Source organism: Antechinus flavipes, chromosome 3, assembly GCF_016432865.1.
Source record: "Antechinus flavipes isolate AdamAnt ecotype Samford, QLD, Australia chromosome 3, AdamAnt_v2, whole genome shotgun sequence".
NCBI lineage: Eukaryota > Metazoa > Chordata > Mammalia > Dasyuromorphia > Dasyuridae > Antechinus > Antechinus flavipes.
In genome coordinates, this window is record NC_067400.1 from 577102960 (window position 1) to 577122157 (window position 19198).

Consider the following 19198-nt stretch of genomic DNA (forward strand, 5'->3'; position numbering starts at 1 on the left):
GTGAATAGCTCGCAACCAAGGGTTATAGGTCTTTTTTTTTTTTTTTTAATTTCCTCCAATTACATGTAAAACAACTTTAAAAAATTATACATGCACTTTCATTTTTTATATATTTCCTTATGAGTCGTGCTGGGAGAAAAAAATCAGAACCCAAGAGGAAAATCATGAGAAAAAAAAAAAAAGTGAACATAATATATGTTGATTTACATCCAGTCTCCATAAATTCTCTGGATTCAGAGAGCATTTTCCACCCAAAAGTTCATTGGGATTGCCTTGGATCGCTAAATCTTTGAGATTTCATAGCTGATGACCATACAATCTTGCTGATGCTGTGCAATGTTTTCCTGATTCTGCTTGTTTCACTCAGCATAAATTTATTTAAGTCTTTCCAGGACTTCCTTATCACTTCTTACAGCACAATCATATTCCATCACTTTCACATACCAGAACTTATTCAGCCATTTCCAGTGGATGGGCAGCTCCTCATTTTCCAATTCTTTGCCACTACAAAAAGAACTGCTACAAACATTTTTGCACATATGGGGTCTTTTCCCTTTTTTATGATTTCTTTGGTATACAGACCCAGTACTGGCCCTGCTGTAGTAAAGGATAGGCACAGTTTTATAGCCTTTTGGGCATAGTTCTGAACTGCTCTCCAGAATGGTTAGATCAGTTCACAATTGCACCAATAATGCATTAGTGTCCTAGTCTTTCCACATCCCCTTCAACATTTATCATTATCTTTTCCTGTCATTTTAGCCAATCTGCTAGGTTGAGGTGGTGTCTTAGAATTGTTTTAATTTGCATTTCTCTAATCAATATTGATTTAGAGCATTTTTTTCTCATGACTATAGATGGCTTTAATTTCTTCATCTGAAAATTGTTCATATTCTTTGACCATTTATCAATTGGAGAATGACTTGTATTCTTATAAATCTGACTCTGTTCTCTGTATATTTGAGAAATGAGGCCTTTATTAGAAACATTGATTTAAAAAAATTTTTTTTCCCTAGCTTTCTGCTTTCCTTCTAATCTTGGCTGCGTTGTTTTGTGCAAAAACTTTAAATTTAATGTGATCAAAGTTAGCCATTTTGCATTTCATAGTGTTCTTCAGTTCTTTGGCCTGAAGTTCCTCCAAGAGTGATATCTTAATTGCTGAATCCTATAGTCTCATCTCAGTCTCCATTCTTTTTTATCTTTCAGCAGCTTTTGATTCTATTTACCACCCTACTCTGAGTGCTCCTTCCTCCCTTGACTATGTGACTGCTATCTCCTGGTAATGAAACCTACCTTTAAGGAAGCATCAAGGAATAGGATCAAGAACATTTTGTATTAACATACTACATAGTTGGGACTTGACCTTGAAAGTGGGACCCAAGAAGCCCAAAGGGCTATAAAACTGTGACTATCCTTTACTACAGCAGGGCCAGTACTGGGTCTGTATACCAAAGAAATCATATTATACTAAGGTTCCTAAGAGGATGACATTTTGCCAGAACCATCCCTCTGTGCTATCCAATGAAAGAAAAGATAGTCAGCTTTCAGAATTTACCTTGGAGAACTGTTCGGTTCTGCAAACATATATTGTATCTAGGATATACTGCAACATATCCAACATATAAAGGACTGCTTGCCATCTAGGGGAGGGGGTGGAGGGAGGGAGGGGAAAAAAAATCGGAACAGAAACGAGTGCAAGGGATAATGTTGTAAAAAAAAAATTACCCTGGCATGGATTCTGTCAATATAAAGTAATTATTAAATAAAAATTTTAAAAAAAAAGAATTTACCTTGGGATAATCCCCAGTCACTGAGATCTAAACAGGAATTGTCCTTTGTCCTTTTCATATCCCCATGTTGTTGGAAAATGAGTAAATAGAGGCCCATTAATTGGGGAATGGCTGAACAAGTTGTGGTATATGAAGGTAATGAAATATTTTTGTTTTATAAAAAATGAAGAACAAGCTGGTTTTAGAAAAGCCTGAAAACATTTACATCAACTGAGCTGAGCAAAATTTTTTGTTATCTCTCCCATGGTTTTTCCCTTTTATTCTGATTTTTCTCTCCCCAAATGATTCATAAAGCAATGTGTGTTAATTTTTTTAAAAGGAACATATCCCCATGTTATTGTTTGAAGAGGACCAATGACATCACAGAGTGGTGTCTTGACTGACATGTGATTGGACATAAGCAAGACAAAGTTGTACAAAATCATCAGCCTCACTCTTCCTTACAGAGTCATCAAAGTCCAGTGACAAAGTCAATACAGCTGGCTCTGTCCCAGGATGCAGAAGGTGACCTTGACATCTTTGATGTCTGACCAAGCCCTAAATGCTTCACTGCACCTGTTTCTGCACCTTCATGATCACTGGAACAAATTGTTCTCATTTTTCCACTGGGGGGAAGTCTTCACATGCTTGAGGTAGACATCCCCAAATTCAACAATGGGTTTGAGGCCTCTGGGTTACCTATAACCTGATTTGGCCCATCTGCCACAGTTTATTGGGCTTGTCTGCTATTCATGAATCAGCTTCTTGGAGCCATTGGTGGGAGTTGAGTGAAAGCTAAACACCAAAGGTAGATGAACAACCCTGAAAAGGTTCAGCAAACCTTCCCACCAGAGATGCTAGTCCTCCCAAAACACCCCATATAGTCCATAGATATCTATCCTCTGTAGGAAAAGGTCAATGAGTGAATGAAGAAATGAATTACTAAAGCAGTACCAAGTGGTTATGGTATGCAAAGCACTGATGATACAAATGAAAAAAGTAAGATGGCCCTTGCTTTCAAAGGAGCTCCCATTCTAATGGACAAACAAAAGTTCTAAGCAAAGCCATATTGGTAAATTCACCACATCGAACAGAAACTAAGGGCCCTAAAAAGCTACGTGATTTCATAGCATAATAAATCTAGAGTTGGAAAGGACTTCGGGGTTCATCTAGTCAAACTCATTTATTTTTTTGAAGAGGAAACTGAGACTTAGAAAGAAGTGAAGTGATTTACTCAGATCAGCTTAGATGGAGTCACCCACTTGGAAGACTCTGAGAGACAGAAGAACTGGTACCTTTGTGGACATTTTGTATTAACGCACTACCTAGTTTGGATCCCCTTAATCTTCAGAGTGGGACCAGAACAGCAAACTCATATCACATTAAGGTTCCTAAGAGGATGACATTTTCCCAGAACCATCCTTTTGGGCTATCCTATGAGAGAAAAGATAGCTCTCAGGATTTTTGTTTTTAACTTTATCTCTTTCAACTTATTTCCTGAGTATAGAGAGAAGGGTAAAAGAGCACATGGGGAGTTGCACAGTCTTGTCCACAGTTTTATGAGTGGATTGTCTCAGCAGTTGAGGCATAAGTGGAGTGGCAAGAATTCCTGCTGAAGCAAATCGTGAAGGCAAACATTTATTTGTCTATGTCTAGAGGTCATGTAAAATGTTTCCAGATCTCCAATCTTCTGTACAGAGTAGAAGAGGAGGGAACTTGACAGCCCAGGCAGAAGATGGTCTTGTCCTTCCCCTGCCCCAAAATAAACTGCTTTCAGGATAAAGTCCATCCTAACAGAAGTGGATTCTCTCTTTTTTTTTTTTTTTTTTGCTTTCAAAAAGCATCAATTCTTTTATTTTTAAATTATAGCTTTTTATTGACAGAATATATGCACGGGTAATTTTTACATTGTCGCTTGCACTCACTTCTGTTCCAACTTTTCTCTTCCCTCCCTCCACACCCTCCTCTAGATGGCAGGCAGTCTCATACATGTTAAACATGTATCTTAGATACAATATATGTATGCAGAACCAAACAGTTCTCTTGTTGCACAGGAAGAATTGGATTCAGAAGGTAAAAATAACCAGGGAAGAAAAACAAAAATGCAAGCAGTTTACATTCATTTCCCAGTGTTCTTTCTTTGGGTGTAGCTGCTTCTGTCCATCCTTGATCAATTGGAACTGAGTTAGATCTTCTCTTAGTCGAAGACATCCACGTCCATCAGTACTCCAATACTGTATTCCAACAGTATTGTTGTTGAAGTGTAAAATGATCTCCTGGTTCTGCTCATTTCACTCAGCATCAGTTCATGTAAGTCTTGCCAGTCCTCTCTGTATTCATCCTGCTGGTCATTTCTTACAGAACAATAATATTCCATAACATTCATATACCATAACTTATTCAGCCATTCCCCAATTGATGGGCATCCATTCAATTTCCAGTTTCTGGCCACCACAAAAAGGCTGCCACAAACATTTTGGCACATGTGGGTCCCTTTCCCCAGAAGTGGAAGCTTAATGTGTTTTGAAGCATCAATAGGGTTCAGGTAGGCTGAGGAGAGGAGGAAGGCAGTTATTGGATGAGTGCTAATATTGTCATTCTGGTGTTTGGTAAGAAGAACCTACGTGTATAGAGATGGATAATTCTCAGAGATATGTAAAGAAAGCCTGACAGAACAGGTAACAGATTGGATGTGCTCAGTGAAGGAGAAGGAAGGGTCCCAGCCTTTCAACTTGAGTGGCTGGAAAGTACCATTAGCAGCAATGTGGAAATGGGCAACATGGTTTGGGAAGGTTCTCCATGATTGTAGGCCCTCAGAAAGGGTCCTCTTTCTCCAAGGGAATAGTAGAGTCACAGGATCATAGATTGGAAAGGACCCAAGACCAGGAAAGGACCCAGATCCAACCCTTTAATTTTATAGATGAAGAACTGAAGCATAGAGAGGCTAAGTGATTTCATAGAATCATAAATCTAGAGCTATAAGGAACTTCTGAGACCATATACTCAAGCCTACTTTTTTGTCAGATGAAAAAACTGAAGTTTAGAGAACTAGAGTAATTTGCCCAGTCCCAAAAGCAGAGCCAAGAATTTGAACCCAAGTTCTCTGTCTCCCCATATAGCACTTCTTAGGTAATGAGGTATAGTGGCATTAGGGGATCTGGGTTCTTGATTGTGTCTGAATACAGTTTAAAGAATACTTTTTTAAAAAACTTTATTTTTTTTGGAAGGTTTTTTTTTTTTTTGGTGTGAGGGGGAAATCTATCTTTTCTTTTGAAACGACTCTTATGGAAATGCTTTGCATAATTTTAGATGTGCCTTCTCATTGGGAGTGGAGTGGGGAGGAAAGGAGAGAATCTGGAACTCAAAGTTTCAAAAACAAATGTAAAAAAATGTTTTAAATGTAACTGGGGAAATAAAAATATTTTTAAAAAGAGATCTGGGTTTTAAAGCTATCTCAGAAACTTGTCAAGGGAAAAACCACTTGATCTTTTTGACCTCAACAAGCATTTATCCAGTGGTTACTATGTGTAAGGCAGTGTATGCTAAACCCCTGAGAACCTAAAGGAAGACAAAAACAAGCTCTTTGCTCTCAAGGATATATATTCTAATAGAAGAGAAAACATGCAAATAACCAGGTATAAACAAGATATACAATGTGTAAATAGAAGGTATAAAGAGGATTGTAAAAACAGAGATAGTCCAGGCTTCCTGTGGGTGCAGCTCTGGGCCATCTGCTTACTTGGGTGGCTTTCCCTGGCTGTCTATATTTGAATTCTCTGCTCTGTTTGCCTCTTGTTTTTTCCTTCCCAAATCCTCATCTCCACAATCACTTAGAGACAAATCTAACATCAGCATCAAAGCCTTTTGGCTTTGTTATCTACAGGTAACTTCAGAAGGAGGAGAGGGATCAGTTTCCTCTTTGGGGCTATGAACAAGAATTGCTGCCTTTCTGATCCTCCAGTTTAAATGCCCTACCTTGCTGATTGTGACAACAGGCTGAGATGAAAGATTCCAAGAGGTCATTTCCCTGAAAGCACTCATTCATTCACCATATGCTTTATTAAACACCTGTTGTGTTTTAGGCATCAGATCTGGTGGGGAGGGGAGGGTTAAAGAGGGTCAGGGGAAGTACAAAGAAGATTAAGAAGTGCCTCTGTCCCCAAGGAAATCAAACCTAGGAGGAAAGATTAGAAAAGTACACAGATAAAAATAATAAAAATTAAAATTTGATAAGTACAGAGCAGAAGTACAAAGTGCTAAGAGATTAGATGAGGAATCAGATGGGGATTCTTTTGATATGAAATCAGGGATCTTTTGATGTAAGAGCTGGCACACAGAACCATCTGGAGCATTTGGCCCATTAGAAAAGCAGAGTTTGGAAAAGAAATGGGAGAGGAAACCCTAACCCAGCCAGAGGAGAAGGAACCCCAGTCAGGCCGCAGGAGAATTAAACTATTTCCAGATATTCTCTGGATAACCTAATTTTTTTAATTAAAGCTTTTTATTTACAAAACATATGCATGGGTAATTTTTCATACTGACTCTTGCAAAACCTTCTGTTTCCACTTTTCCTCTCCTTCCCCCCCAAAGGGTAGGCAGTCTCATACATGTTAAATATGCTAAAATATGTATTAAGTATATATATGTATGTATGTATGTAAAGATATTTACACAGTTACACAGCTGTACAAGAAAAATTGAATCAAGAAGGAAAAAACCTAAGAAAGAAAACAAAATGCAAGCAAACAACAACAGAAAGAGTGAAAATGCTATGTTGTAGTCCACACTCAGTCCCATGGGCCTCTCTTTGGGTGTAGATGGCTCTCTTCATCACTGAACAATTGGAACTGAATAACCTAATTTTTAATGTGGTTTTACTATTTGGCTTTCCTACTGGGAATGGATATTTCCTCCCTCTAAATGATTAAATAGTCTTTCTGACTCTCTTTATGGGAGCTGGGGCAGTGTAAATCAAAGCCTGATTGATGCTCCCTTTCCCACTTCCCCCACTAAGATGAGCACCAACAATTGTGATCTTCCCCATTGAGGTACAGAGAAGGTAAATTACCTAAAAGTCATTCCAAATCAGGTCCAATGCTTAAATGTCATGGAATCAAAAAAAAAAAAATCCCAGCATTTCAGCATTGGCTTAACAAATATTTATTAACTATCTACTATGGGACCAGGCGCTGTTCTAGTAGCTGGGAATAAAAGAACAAAAAATGGAAAAAAATGAAATGCTTGCCTCAGAGACGAGTATACATCCAGGAGGAAAAGGTGATTAACAGTGTCAGACAGTGCAAGGAGGTCAAGAAGAAAAAGGATTGAAAGGATTGAATTTGGTCATTAGAAGAGCACTGCTAACCTTGGAGAGAGCAGATTCAACGGGATTATTAAACTAGAATCTAGAAGGCAAGGACTTGGAAAACAGTATTGGAGAGGAGAGAAAGTATCAGCATCAAGTGTAGCCCACTTTTTTTTCCTAGGAGTTTGGCCATGAAAGAAAGGACATAGAATAAGTAAAAGAAGGTATAGGATGATAGTTTGGGGTATTACTGGGTCAAGGGGAGGTTTTTTAAGGATACTGGAAGTGTTTAAGGAACTGGAAATGTTTGAAAGAAGTAGGGATGGAACTAATAGATAGTGGACATTGAAGATTAGGGAGAAGGGTGATGATCATGGAAATAACTTCATCCCATAGAAGAGTTAGTATCCAGGATACAAGTACAGGGGGTGGTCATGGAGAGGAGAAAGGTCAGTTCTAACTAGAGAATAGAGTAAAAACGAAGAGAGGAGGAAAGAAGAGAGACCTCCCAAAATAGGGAAGTTGATGAGTGGAGTTGGAGAGGGGAACAAATTCTGTTTTGGTCATGTGGAATCCAAGGTGCTTATGGGGCCTCCAATTATAAAATATCAATAGGCAGTTAGTGATTAATAACTAGATCAAGAGAAAGATCATGACTGGTTTATTAGACCTTTGTTGTTCACATATACAACCTGTATTGAATTGTTCGAACTCTTAGTGAGGAGGAGTGTAGAGGGAGAAAGGGAAAGAATCTGAAACTCAAAGTTTTAAAAATGGATGTTAAAAACTGATTTTACATATAACCAAGGAAAAATAAAATGTTAATCTTTTTAAAAGATCTTTGTTTTTCAGTCATGTTCAATTCTTTGTGACCCCTTTTGGGGTTTTCTTGACAAAGATCCCAGAGCGGCTTGCCAATTCCAGCTCTGGCTCAATTGACAGATGAGAAAACTGAGATAAACAGATTAAGTGACCTGCCCAAGATCACACAGCTAGTAAGTGTCTGAGGCCAGATTTGAACTTAGGAAGAAGAGACGTCTTCATCCCAAGTCTAGCATGCTGTGCATACACCAAGCAGCTGCAAAGCTGACCACACCTGGCTTTTTAAATCTAGCAGTCATAAATATAGTGGTCATAGTTGAATATAATATTTGATATAATATAATATTTGATGAGATGAAAAAAAGGATATGGAGAGAGAAGTCCCTAGTTAGACCCTTTGGGATAGATCTATATTTATGAAATGTCACGAGGAGGATTATCTCGCAAAGGAGACCAAATAGTACTTAGACAAAGGGGAAGAAAATAACGAGAGAACAGCAGCAGCAAAATGCATGGAGGACAATATCCAGGAGGTGGGGGGTTAAAGAGACCTCAAGGTATCTTCCCTCTAAGGTTACTTTTTCTACTAGTGTGTATCTTGTGTGTTTAGTTGTTTGCACATTGATTCTCCATTAAACTGTGGGCTCCTTGAAGGCAGGAACTGTTTTTGCCTTCCTTTTTGTCCCCAGCTTTTAGTACCGTGTCATATATATGAGGCACTTAATAAATGCTTGTATCAAATGAGATAATAATGTAAGGCACTAAGCCCAATGCCTGGTACACAGTAAGTGCCATATAAGTGTCAGCTGTTATTGTTGTTGTTGACTGGTTGACTAATGTCCCTCTCTGGACATGCTGCAATCACCAGAGGCAGTAGTGGTATCCAACAAAATAGGAGGCTGCGACCAGGACCTTGCCTGGTGACCTGAGAAAAAACATCACCAGGAGATCCAGCTGGGCCCTTCTGCTTGAATGGCGGACCTCCGTGGTCAAGAGGAGTAGGGAACTGTGGCTCAGGTTTTGTGCTGGCCCCTTATCAGGCCTGTTGCCTGGAATGTGCAGTACCCTTAAGGTCACTGACTGCTCAGGTGCACTGAGAAGCAATCACTCCCGCTCCCTGTGGGAGAAGCTACAGCTTCTGTCGGCCCTGCCGCCCACCCTGATTGCTGAGGGGCCTCTGATGGTCTCTCGGGATCTTCCAAACTCATTGCATGGCCGGACCCATTTATATTGGAGGACCTGGCTGTCTCATATCAGGCCTCCAGAGCCGACAGCTGGATAAGTGAAGGTGATGTCGAGCAGTCGCCCTTGCCTGGACGCGACTCTTGGACCAGCTCAAAGACGGCCTGATTTGATTGGAGGGGACATTAGCAGATGCCAGGTTTTGTACGTATGCACATATGTGTGTCTGTGTGTGTGTGTGTATTCTGGCTCAGCAGTTCCTGGAGCATCCGTAGGCCATGAGAACATTCACAGTCCGGCATCCTCACTAACTCACTTGCCTGGAGATACGAGATTGGGACTAACTAAACTCTCGGAGCTCCTTCTAGGCAGAAGATCTTAGGTGTCTGTGCTGTTTGCCTGGGGATGCTTCATATGATTTCAACTCTGTTCATCTTGTTCGGTTCGATGCCCTCAGCTTCCTCCTCATGGATTGTCGAAGACCATCCAGTGGGGATATCAGATGTTGAGAGAAAATATGGCGGATTGGGAAGATACCTACTTCCCACTTTGTGTGGTACGGCTCCTTCCTCTGGTGGACTCTGCTATAAAAGGTATCCAGACACAGAAACTACTCAGTCAAGACTGAAGCTAGGGGTCTGAGTTGGAGTCTCGGCTCTGTCCCTTATTTTCTTTAAGATTCTGAGAAAGACCCTTAACACTCCATGGGCCTCAGTTTCTCCAATGGTAAGTGAAGATACTAGACTAGATGAGGGTTACCTCTGACTGCACGGGACTGCCAAAGAAGTCCATGACATTATGAACTCCAAGGTCCTCTATGTCCTTCACCTCTGACGTGCTACATTAGACCGTCGATGATCTTTTGTGTTTTAATGTCTCTTCCAGCTTTCATAGGCCGTTTTAAAAATATCATGTCCTCTGGCCATGTTCTAAGATAGACTCCTTAACCAAGTCATATAAGAGTTAGTACTTGTTCAAGCTTACAAAGCACTCTAGAAATATTTATCCTTCACACCAACTCTGTAAGAACAAAGTTATTGTTATTGTCATTTCCCAGATGGGGAAATTGAGGGTGTGAAGTTAAGTTCCTTGCCCAGGGTCACATAGTTAGAAAGGCCTGAGCAGTAATTTGAACTGAGTCTAACCTGATTTCAAGGTTTAGAGTATTAAACACAGTGCTACCTAGATGCCCTATGGACAGAGCAAATAATCTCAGGACATTGAAAAAGGGAACTGGTTCCAAGACAGGCTGTGCTTGGGTGAATGACCAAAGACAGAAGATGGAACACTTACATTTTTTAATAAAAGGTCCTGCCTCTGGCTGTGAATGATCCAAGAGGCAGGTGACTGGGCTGGGCTGAAAGGGCACTCCTGTCTAGACAGAGCGCTGCCATTTTGAGAGAAAGTATGGCCAACGGATAGAGAGAGGCCTGGAATCACATGGTTAATAACAAGAACTCAAGGTCTGACCCTAACTTCAGGCAAGAGGAGAACCTTTTATCGGCTCAGCTGACTGGGAGTTTCCTCTAGAATTTCCTGGGGCCCCAGCTTCAGGCTACAGTAAGAGAAGAGATGATTCAGGGAACTATGCCAATACAGTTGGGAGGGCTCTTAGAACACAGAAATTAAAGTTGGGAGGGTCCTAGAACCTAGGAGATCAGAGCTGGGAGGGCCCTTAGAACCTAGGAGATCAGAGCTGGGAGGGCCCTTAGAACCTAGGAGATCAGAGCTGGGAGGACCCTTAGAACCCAGGAGGTCAGAGGTGGAGGGCCCTTAGAACCCAGGTGGTCAGAGCTGGGAGGGCCCTTAGAACCCAGGATGTCAGAGCTGGGAGGGCCCTTAGAACATGGGATATCAGAGCTGGGAGGGCCTTAGAACCCAAAAGGTCAGAACTGGGAGTGTCCTTAGAACCCAGAAGGTCAGAGCTGGGAGGCCCTTAGAACCCAGGAGGTCAGAGGTGGAGGGCCCTTAGAACCCAGGTGGTCAGAGCTGGGAGGGCCCTTAGAACCCAGGATGTCAGAGCTGGGAGGGCCCTTAGAACATGGGATATCAGAGCTGGGAGGGCCTTAGAACCCAAAAGGTCAGAACTGGGAGTGTCCTTAGAACCCAGAAGGTCAGAGCTGGGAGGGCCCTTAGAACATGGGATATCAGAGCTGGGAGGGCCTTAGAACCCAGGAGGTCAGAGCTGGGAGGGCCCTTAGAACCCAGGAGGTCAGAGCTGGGAGGGCCTTACAACCCAGGAGGTCAGAGCTGGGAGGGCCCTTAGAACACAGGATGTCAGAGCTGGGAGGGCCCTTAGAACCCAGGATGTCAGAGCTGGGAGAGCCCTTAGAACCTAGGAGGTCAGAGCTGGGAGGGCCCTTAGAACACAGGAGATCAGAGCTGGCGCACCTTTACTAAGTTGGCAAACCTGCAAAGACCTTAGAAATCTTTTGTCTAATCTCATTTTATAAAGTTTCTACCTATGTAACAGAGATCCCATGAGCCAGGTGGCCTATTATTATCCCCATTTGTTTGATAAGGAAACTGAGGTCCAGGGGCCTCTAGGTTTTCTGTGTCCCAGCAGTCAGGGCCTCAGAAGCCTCCGGTGCAGGGCCCCAAGGTTAAACAAACAGCTGCTGATAAGGTGACTTCCAGGTTGTGCCGTCCAAGGTTGGTCTGGCTTTCGGGCTGTTTTCCCTTTGGGCGGGCCCCGATGCCGACAAGGACTGTGTGTGTGTATCCTGACACCTGCCATGTCCCCGATGCTGACTCTACACCTGGGTCCTTGGCGACCTGGTACCGGGCTGGGTTAATGGCCCTGTTTATCATGCCTGAGTCATCCCGATAAAGCAGGCTGCCCGCTGACCCCAGCCGGCCCTTTCATTGACTAAAAGCCCTATCAGGGCCACGTGGAGCCCCGGCCCGCCCTCCCCCTCCCTGCCTGCCACTTCCCCAGCCAACCGTGCCAGGGTCATCTTGTTTTTCAATGAATAGGACTTCCCTGATGGAGTCAAGGTTGGGGGGGGGCTGGTTCCCCTCCCGCCCCAGCAATTATAAATAGAATCAGCAGCGCAGGCTGGGGATGGTGTGTGGAGAGGGCAGAGCAGCTGAGCAGGGCCTCGTAGGAGCAGGCCGCAGACACCTTCTCCTGCCCCGTCCGGCCCTCGCTGACCACCCAACCATGAGCTTGACCGGGCCGACCACGGGCTCTGGAGCTTGCGAGTGCCAAGGGGGAGACAGCCAGCATGCCATTCTGTATTCGTTGCTGAGCCGGTCCCGGGGCCCCTCGCCTCACACCCACTGTCTCTGTGCCCGGCACCGCACAGTCTGCCTCCGGGCCCCCCAACAAACCTGCGTGGCAGCAGCGGGGGTGCTGGCTAAGACAGTCGCCTTCCTGCAGTACCTGCCCTCGTTTGCCTTGCTGCCTCCAGGGGACCAGAGGCTGCTGCTGGTCAACTCCTGGGCCCCTCTCTTCCTCCTAGGGCTGGCCCAGGATGCAGTGACCATCGAGGTGACTGAGATGCCAGCCCCCAGTATGCTCAAGAAGATTCTGCTGGAGGAGAGGAGTCCAGAACCCCAGACTCCCCAGGCCACCCTTGCAGGGGTCTATCGGCTCCAGTGCTGCCTCCATACCTTTTGGAGTCTGGACCTGAGCCCCAAGGAATACGCCTACCTAAAGGGAGCCATCCTCTTTAACCCTGGTGAGTGCAAGCTCTCCCCTGTGTCACCCCCACCTCCCTTTCAGGTAATCACCTTGATACCTTACCCAGGGTCCAAATGTTCCCTGATCTTCACATAGGCAGTTTCTGTGGGGAATCTGGAGGCAGAAACCCTAAATATAAGAAGAATAAGGGCTCAAAACCACCAGGACACCCTCCACATACACACCTCCTTAGGAAAGGAAGAACCTTTGGGGAGAGGGAAGAAGTGTCACCGTGCATATGGTGATGGAGAGATCTGGAGCCACCGGGAAATGTCAGACAAGATGATCAGCTCCTCAGCCCCAGACCTCTTCTTAGCAAAGTCCTAGCCTGGCTGTGAGAGTGATGGAGACAATGTAGTGAGGAGAGGACTGGATCTGGAGTCAGAGGACCTGGGTTCAAATGCTACCTCTGTGATTAACTCACTGTATGGCAAACATTCTGGGCCACGATCTCATCTATGGAATGAAAAGCTCTGATTTGTTTAGCATTTTCAGTCGTACCAACTCTTGGGACCCCACTGGGAGTTCTCTTGGCAAAGATACTGGGGGGAATAGTTGGCCATTTCCTTCTCCAGCTCATTTTACAAAGGAAGAAACAGGTAAACAGAGTGGAGTGATTTGCCCAGGCTCATACCAGGCAACATCTGAACTCAGGCCTTCCTCACTCTAGGTCCAATGCTCCATCCCCTGCACCACCTAGCTGCCCTCAGGTTTGACTTGATATCCTCTAAGCACCCTTCCAGAACTAAATCCTATGTCCAATGAGAGACGATGCAAACATTTATGGAGCCTTGGTCTTAATAATAGAGAGAAAAGAGCTATGTGGAAAAAGTCATAAAACAACAGGCAAGTTCCAGTTACAATAAAAGAATTTTGTATATAAAGTGCTGGACAGAGCAGAGGATGTTAGGATGATCACAAGTCTTCCTGGAAGGGGATCTCTGGAACAATGTTAAGGCACTGAAGAGAGCCTTAGAACACAGGATGCTAGAACTGGGAGGGCCCTTAGAACATGGGATGTCAGAGTTGGGAAGGATTTTAGAACACAGGATGTTAGAGATGGGGGGGCATACGAGATCATCACTGAGCACAAGCCTCCTGCTTCCCGAGATGGAAGAGCAGAATCCCAGAGGCTGGGGAGAGCCGACTTTTCCGAGATTACCCAGAAAGCCTGTGGTGTAGGCAGGTTTGGGCAGCCAGACCTCCAGACTCCTGATCCAGTGATTCACCATCACTTGCTGCCTTTCAGAAAGATGCAATGGTCTATAAGTGGCTCTCCTTTCTCTTTCTTGCAGACACCCCCGGCCTCCAATCTGCATCTCACGTCGAGAGCTTGCATCGGGAGGCAAAGCAGGTCCTTCAGGAGGCTTTGGCGCTCCATCACCCAGTGGACCAGGGCTGCTTTGCCCGCATCCTCCTTGTGGCCTCCACCCTTAAGTCCATCCCTCCTGCCCTGCTCAGCTCCCTTTTTTTCCATCCAATGTTTGGGGATGCGGACATCACCAGACTCATTTTGGACATGCTACTCTTGACTTAGCCCGGGGATGGTGCTCCTTCCTGCTACTAAATGCATTCAAGACCCAAGCTCAAGACAATGCAGACTCCATTAGGCTTGTCAGAGAGCTTGATCTGAGACTGTTCCCCTCTGAATAGGCAGGGACTCACCATTGCCCGGTGAGCCCTTATTCACATCTGGGCTCTGTAGCCCTCCTTGATAGGTGCTGAAGCCAGCTGAGCAGGGCTGGGGGAAGAGATGCTTACCTGCTCATCTCTGACTCTGGGCTCTCATAGACTCCCAGCTGGAAGGGATCCCAGAGGACATCTAGTCTAGGTTAGGAATAGGAATTCCACTGCATCACATGACTCAAGATCTTCAAAACTTGTACAGATGGAGGGGTACATATCTGCCAATCTACTGGTTTTGAAGGAAAACAAGAGGGAGGGAGTGGTCTAGATTTTATCCAATTTATCAAAAAAATTTATTAAGTACCTACTATGTGCCAGACACTGCATTAGGTACTGAAAATATAAAAAGGAAACCTTTGTCCCCCACTGGGAACACCGATGTGTGGAGAGCATTTCACATCTTAGACATTCCTCTCTCCTTTCCTTTCTACATCATCTTCCCATGCTATAATTTACAGATTTTTAACCTTTTTGTGTGTCATGGACGATTTGACAATGAAGCATAGCCAATGGACCCTTTCTCAGAATAAAGACTTTTTAAAAAAATTTCACAATTGGAAGAAATACTAACTTTCAGTTAGAGGTTAGTGAATATAAAGATGTAATTTTTTTTCTCTTCTAAAATCATCAGCCTCCAAAAATCTATTCCCCAGCAAGGAATCTATGGAGTTCAAGTTAAAGATCTCTGCTCTAAATCTCTCCTAGGATTGACTGGGAGACATGGGCAAGTCGGTGTAATATTTTCCAAAAATGGACAAAATTAAGAGAAAAATGTCCAAAAAGGGACAGAAATTCAAAACAACTCACTTTTACGATGAGTCCTCCCATTCCCAATGATGACCCTGGCGTAGACTGTTGGGGGGGGTCTCTGGCTCCCCACTGAGGGGAGGATTTTTTACTTTCTTTGAACCATCCCCCAGCTTTCCCCTCCAGACACCAAAGACAAAGGAAGCATCTTTCCATTTTGAGCTTGGAAAGTGGTCAAAGTGTTCCTTCCCAACATGATGACTGTGAATCTGGGCTGTTCATAAGCCAAGGCATCCTGAACTTGTACAGAATTAATTTAAGTTATTGGTTTTTATAATAAAAGATTTCATATCCTTGAAACTCAAGCCTGATGTTTCTATAGGGAGGGGGGGAAGAGGGGAGATAGTATATTGTCTCTGCACCCTGCCCTGACACCATTAGAGCAAATTTATAAGTTCCCAAACATTGGCCCACAGAGAGTTTAGATTATTTTGGTTTAGGGATTTGGAATCATATTAAGACAGGCAAATGATATGGGGGTTATATGAAGAGTCTCAGAGTTAGGAAGCCCTGTTCAAATCTTGCCTCCAACAAAAAAACTGGCTGCAGAGATTTAAATCACTTAAGACTCTAAATTCCTGAGGACCTGCAGCCCTCATCAGTGGCATGAATTTAAGCCCAGGGAATTGCAATATTGATATTAACGAATTATGAAATAGTAATGAAAATTAATGAAATCAAATCAGTATCCCCAAAAAGTCATAGTCAGGACTTCTGTACAAAGGCTGTTCAGACATGTCTGCTTTAGAAGGGATCTTACCTAAAACACAGAATGTCAAAGCTGAGAAGGACCTTTGAACACAGATTCTGGGAGCTGGGAGGATCCTGAGAGATGATAGAATGTAGCGCTCTGATTTTCAGATGAGAAGGAGACTAACTTGCTTAAGGTCACCTAGCTCAATAGTGGTGGGGCCGGGACACAGTCCTCTGTCTCCTGACTTCCAATTTTTAAAAAATACTTTTCCACACTTAGCATGATTAATTCTGGCATTCTGGGGAATGGGGGGTGGGGGTGGGCAAGGGCAGTATTCTGACCAGAGCCAACAGTTCAGACTTGTGATTTAGGATGAGAAATGTGTCTGTGTCTCTTTCTCTGCAATTCGTTATATTTGTATTTTGTGTGCTTGTGCATCCGTGTCTGGCCATCAGCATGGCCATGAATGTGTGTTTCTATGTGTTGGTCTGTGCCCGGAGAACCAGAGATGGTTTGGGGAGTGGTCTCTGCCAAAGCAGCCCATAGGGCAGTTGGTGGCCCAGATCTGTACGTGGAGCCTATCGTGGCCCCTAGGGGTGGGGGAAGGACAGTTTCCCAAGGGAAACAGCCCAAGGACTATGTGAATGACCTCACAGTGAATAACCTTTCCCAAGAGAATGATTAACAAAGCCCTGATTGAGAGGACCCTAAATCTTCCGGGCAGTGTATGGATCAGAGCATTGCCCTGCCCTGGGTGTATGTATGAAGGGAGAAGAGAGATACTGAGATGGAAGAAGCAGGCTACCTGGGGAGGAGCATGTGGTGGGGTCATGTAGCAGGTAAGGGAGGAGGCGCTCACATGCAAAATCAGGAGATAGGATGTTCAGAGGTCTAGGACAGGATCCTCTGGCCCACCTCCTGCCCCTTCCTGGGAAAGGAATAACAGAGCAGGCTATTCTCTAGGTCATCCTCCTGGCTTTTGACGGGTATCCCCCATAAGCAGGATAAAGTCCATTCTTCATGACCAGTGATGGAGGAGGGGGAAAGCAGATAATTGAAGATAATTATCATGCATGAATAATTTTTAAAATGTAGATTTAAAACTACATTCCACATCTGTTTAGTTTATAAACCATTATGTATGTCTGTGTGTATATGGGGGGAGGGATGTGGCAAGGAAGCAGGGACAACTGATAATTTCCTGACTCTGCTAAAAACCATGAATATGAATATATTTCCTTTTTTTTTTTTCCTGAGATAATTGGGGTAAGTGACTTGTCCAGGGTCACACAGCCAGGAAGTGTTAAGTGTCTGAGACCAGATTTGAACTCAGGTCCTTCTGATTTCAGGGCTGGTGCTCTATCCACTGTGCCACTTAGCTGCCTTGAATATGAATATATTTCCAAAGCAACTGCTGGACAGAAAGACGGATGGAAAAGCCGAGAGAACTAGCTATATTGGTTATAGGTCATATTGGCCACCAGAAGAATGCCCTTCCTTTGCCCCCTCACTTTCCAAGGACAGCTTCTTGTGGAGTGAGAACAGTGTCAACCAGACCTCCTCTCTAGACCCAGGCCAAGGAGGGTTGTCTCATCTCCCTTGACTATCCTGGACTTCCCCTTCTATCCCTGGGTCCTTTGTCCGGGTCTCAGGCTTTTCATTCCCAATTTTGAAGTGGGTTAATAGAAGTGAATCATGAGACCTGGTGGAAAGCCTGGGGCTGTAGAAGATCTGGGTGTCTTTTACAAAAAATAGTAATACTAGTTAAATCCATGAAAGCTGATGAGTTTACCAATTTTAGGCTACATTGAGAGAGGCCGAGGGAAGGGGGAGGAAAAAGTGCTTTCTATGTGAAAGGCATTGGGCCAAGTATTTTGCAAATATCATTTCATCTGATCTTCACAATATCCCTCAGAGGAAGATCTTTATATTTTAGGAAATTGCATCAATTGCCCAGGGTCATATTAGTAAGTGTCCAAAGCTAAACCTGCACTCCCAGTCTTGCTGATTCCAGGCCTGATGCTGTATCCAATATGTCACCTACCTTCATGTATAGCATCCAAGATTAAGGACCCATTACATTCTGTTTGATCAGATGTCAGTCATTTAGACCATGGCTTCTTAAACTTTTTCAATTTGTGACCTCTTTTTGTCCAAGAAATTTTTTTTTCAAGAAATTATCTTTTTTTAATTGTTTTCTTTTTTTCTGGTTATACATGAATGTTAACTTTAAAAATACACATTTCTTTATGAATGATATTGGCAGAGAAAAACCAAAACAAAAAGGAAAAATCAAGAGAGAGGGAAAAAAAGAAAAACAGAAAAAAGAAGTGAACATAGCATGTGTCGATTTATATTTGGTCTCCATAGTTCTCTCTCTGGATGCATTTTCTATCCAAAGTTTATTGGGATTGCCTTAGATCACTGGACCACTGAGAAAAATCAAGTCTTTCATAGCTGATCATCACACAATCTTGCTGTTACCATGTGCAATGTATTCCTGGTTCTGCTTGTTTCATGTAAATCTTTCCAGGCCTTTCTAAAATCAGCTTGTTCATTATTTTTTAATAGAATAATAATATTCCATTACCTTCCTTACCACAACTTGTTCAGCCATTCCCTAATGGATGGGCACCTACTCATTTTCCAATTCTTTGCCACCACAAAAAAGAGCTTCTACAAATACTTTTGCACATGTTGTCCAAGAAATTTTTGGACTACAACAGGTATATAGGCATATAAAATGGTTATATAAATCAAACATTTACTGATAACAAATCATAAAGAAATTTGTTTAAAAACTGTTCTTTGGTATACATATAATTTTACCATTTGCTAAAAACAAAAGCAAATTTGCATACTAATGAGATGGATGTGCTTGTATATTTTTACATAAATAATTAAGTCTTGGCAGAAATATTTGATACTTTTGACTGTTGTCAAATTTTTTGACCCCCATGATCCCCTATGGGGAACCCACAATTTAAGAAGCTTTGAGTTAGACTACTGAGTTTGGCTCTAAGTGCAATCCGTGATATATTGTTCTCTGGGCTCACATGGACCACATCTGATCTTAAGAGGTCTAGTATGTGAAGGATCATATATTATCAAATGAGATAATATTTGGGGAAATGCTTAGCACAGAGCCTGGTACATAGTAAGGCTTAGTAAATGGTTGTTCCCTTCTCCTCTTGAGTTACTCCATTCAAATCTTGAAATGGATTGGTAATCATCAATTTGGCATTTTTTTT

At 43.1% G+C, this 19198-nt stretch overlaps 1 protein-coding gene across 1 annotated transcript; it reads left to right on the forward strand.

Annotated features, from left to right (window-relative positions):
* The first annotated feature begins 12010 nt into the window (after nucleotides 1-12010).
* Nucleotides 12011-15553, forward strand: NR0B2 (nuclear receptor subfamily 0 group B member 2). Its single transcript, XM_051991376.1, has 2 exons — nucleotides 12011-12758; nucleotides 14056-15553. Exons 1-2 carry the CDS (start codon nucleotides 12140-12142, stop codon nucleotides 14295-14297), a joined length of 861 nt encoding a protein of 286 aa, XP_051847336.1. The 5' UTR covers nucleotides 12011-12139; the 3' UTR covers nucleotides 14298-15553.
* The last annotated feature ends 3645 nt before the right edge of the window (nucleotides 15554-19198 follow it).

What these genes read in the sequence shown, in the direction of transcription:
- NR0B2 (XM_051991376.1), top strand. Translation starts at nt 12,140, where the DNA reads ATGGTGTGTGGAGAGGGCAGAGCAGCTGAGCAGGGCCTCGTAGGAGCA. An exon ending in AGCCATCCTCTTTAACCCTG is followed by an intron (nt 12,759 to 14,055) that starts GTGAGTGCAAGC and finishes TCTTTCTTGCAG; the next exon opens with ACACCCCCGGCCTCCAATCT.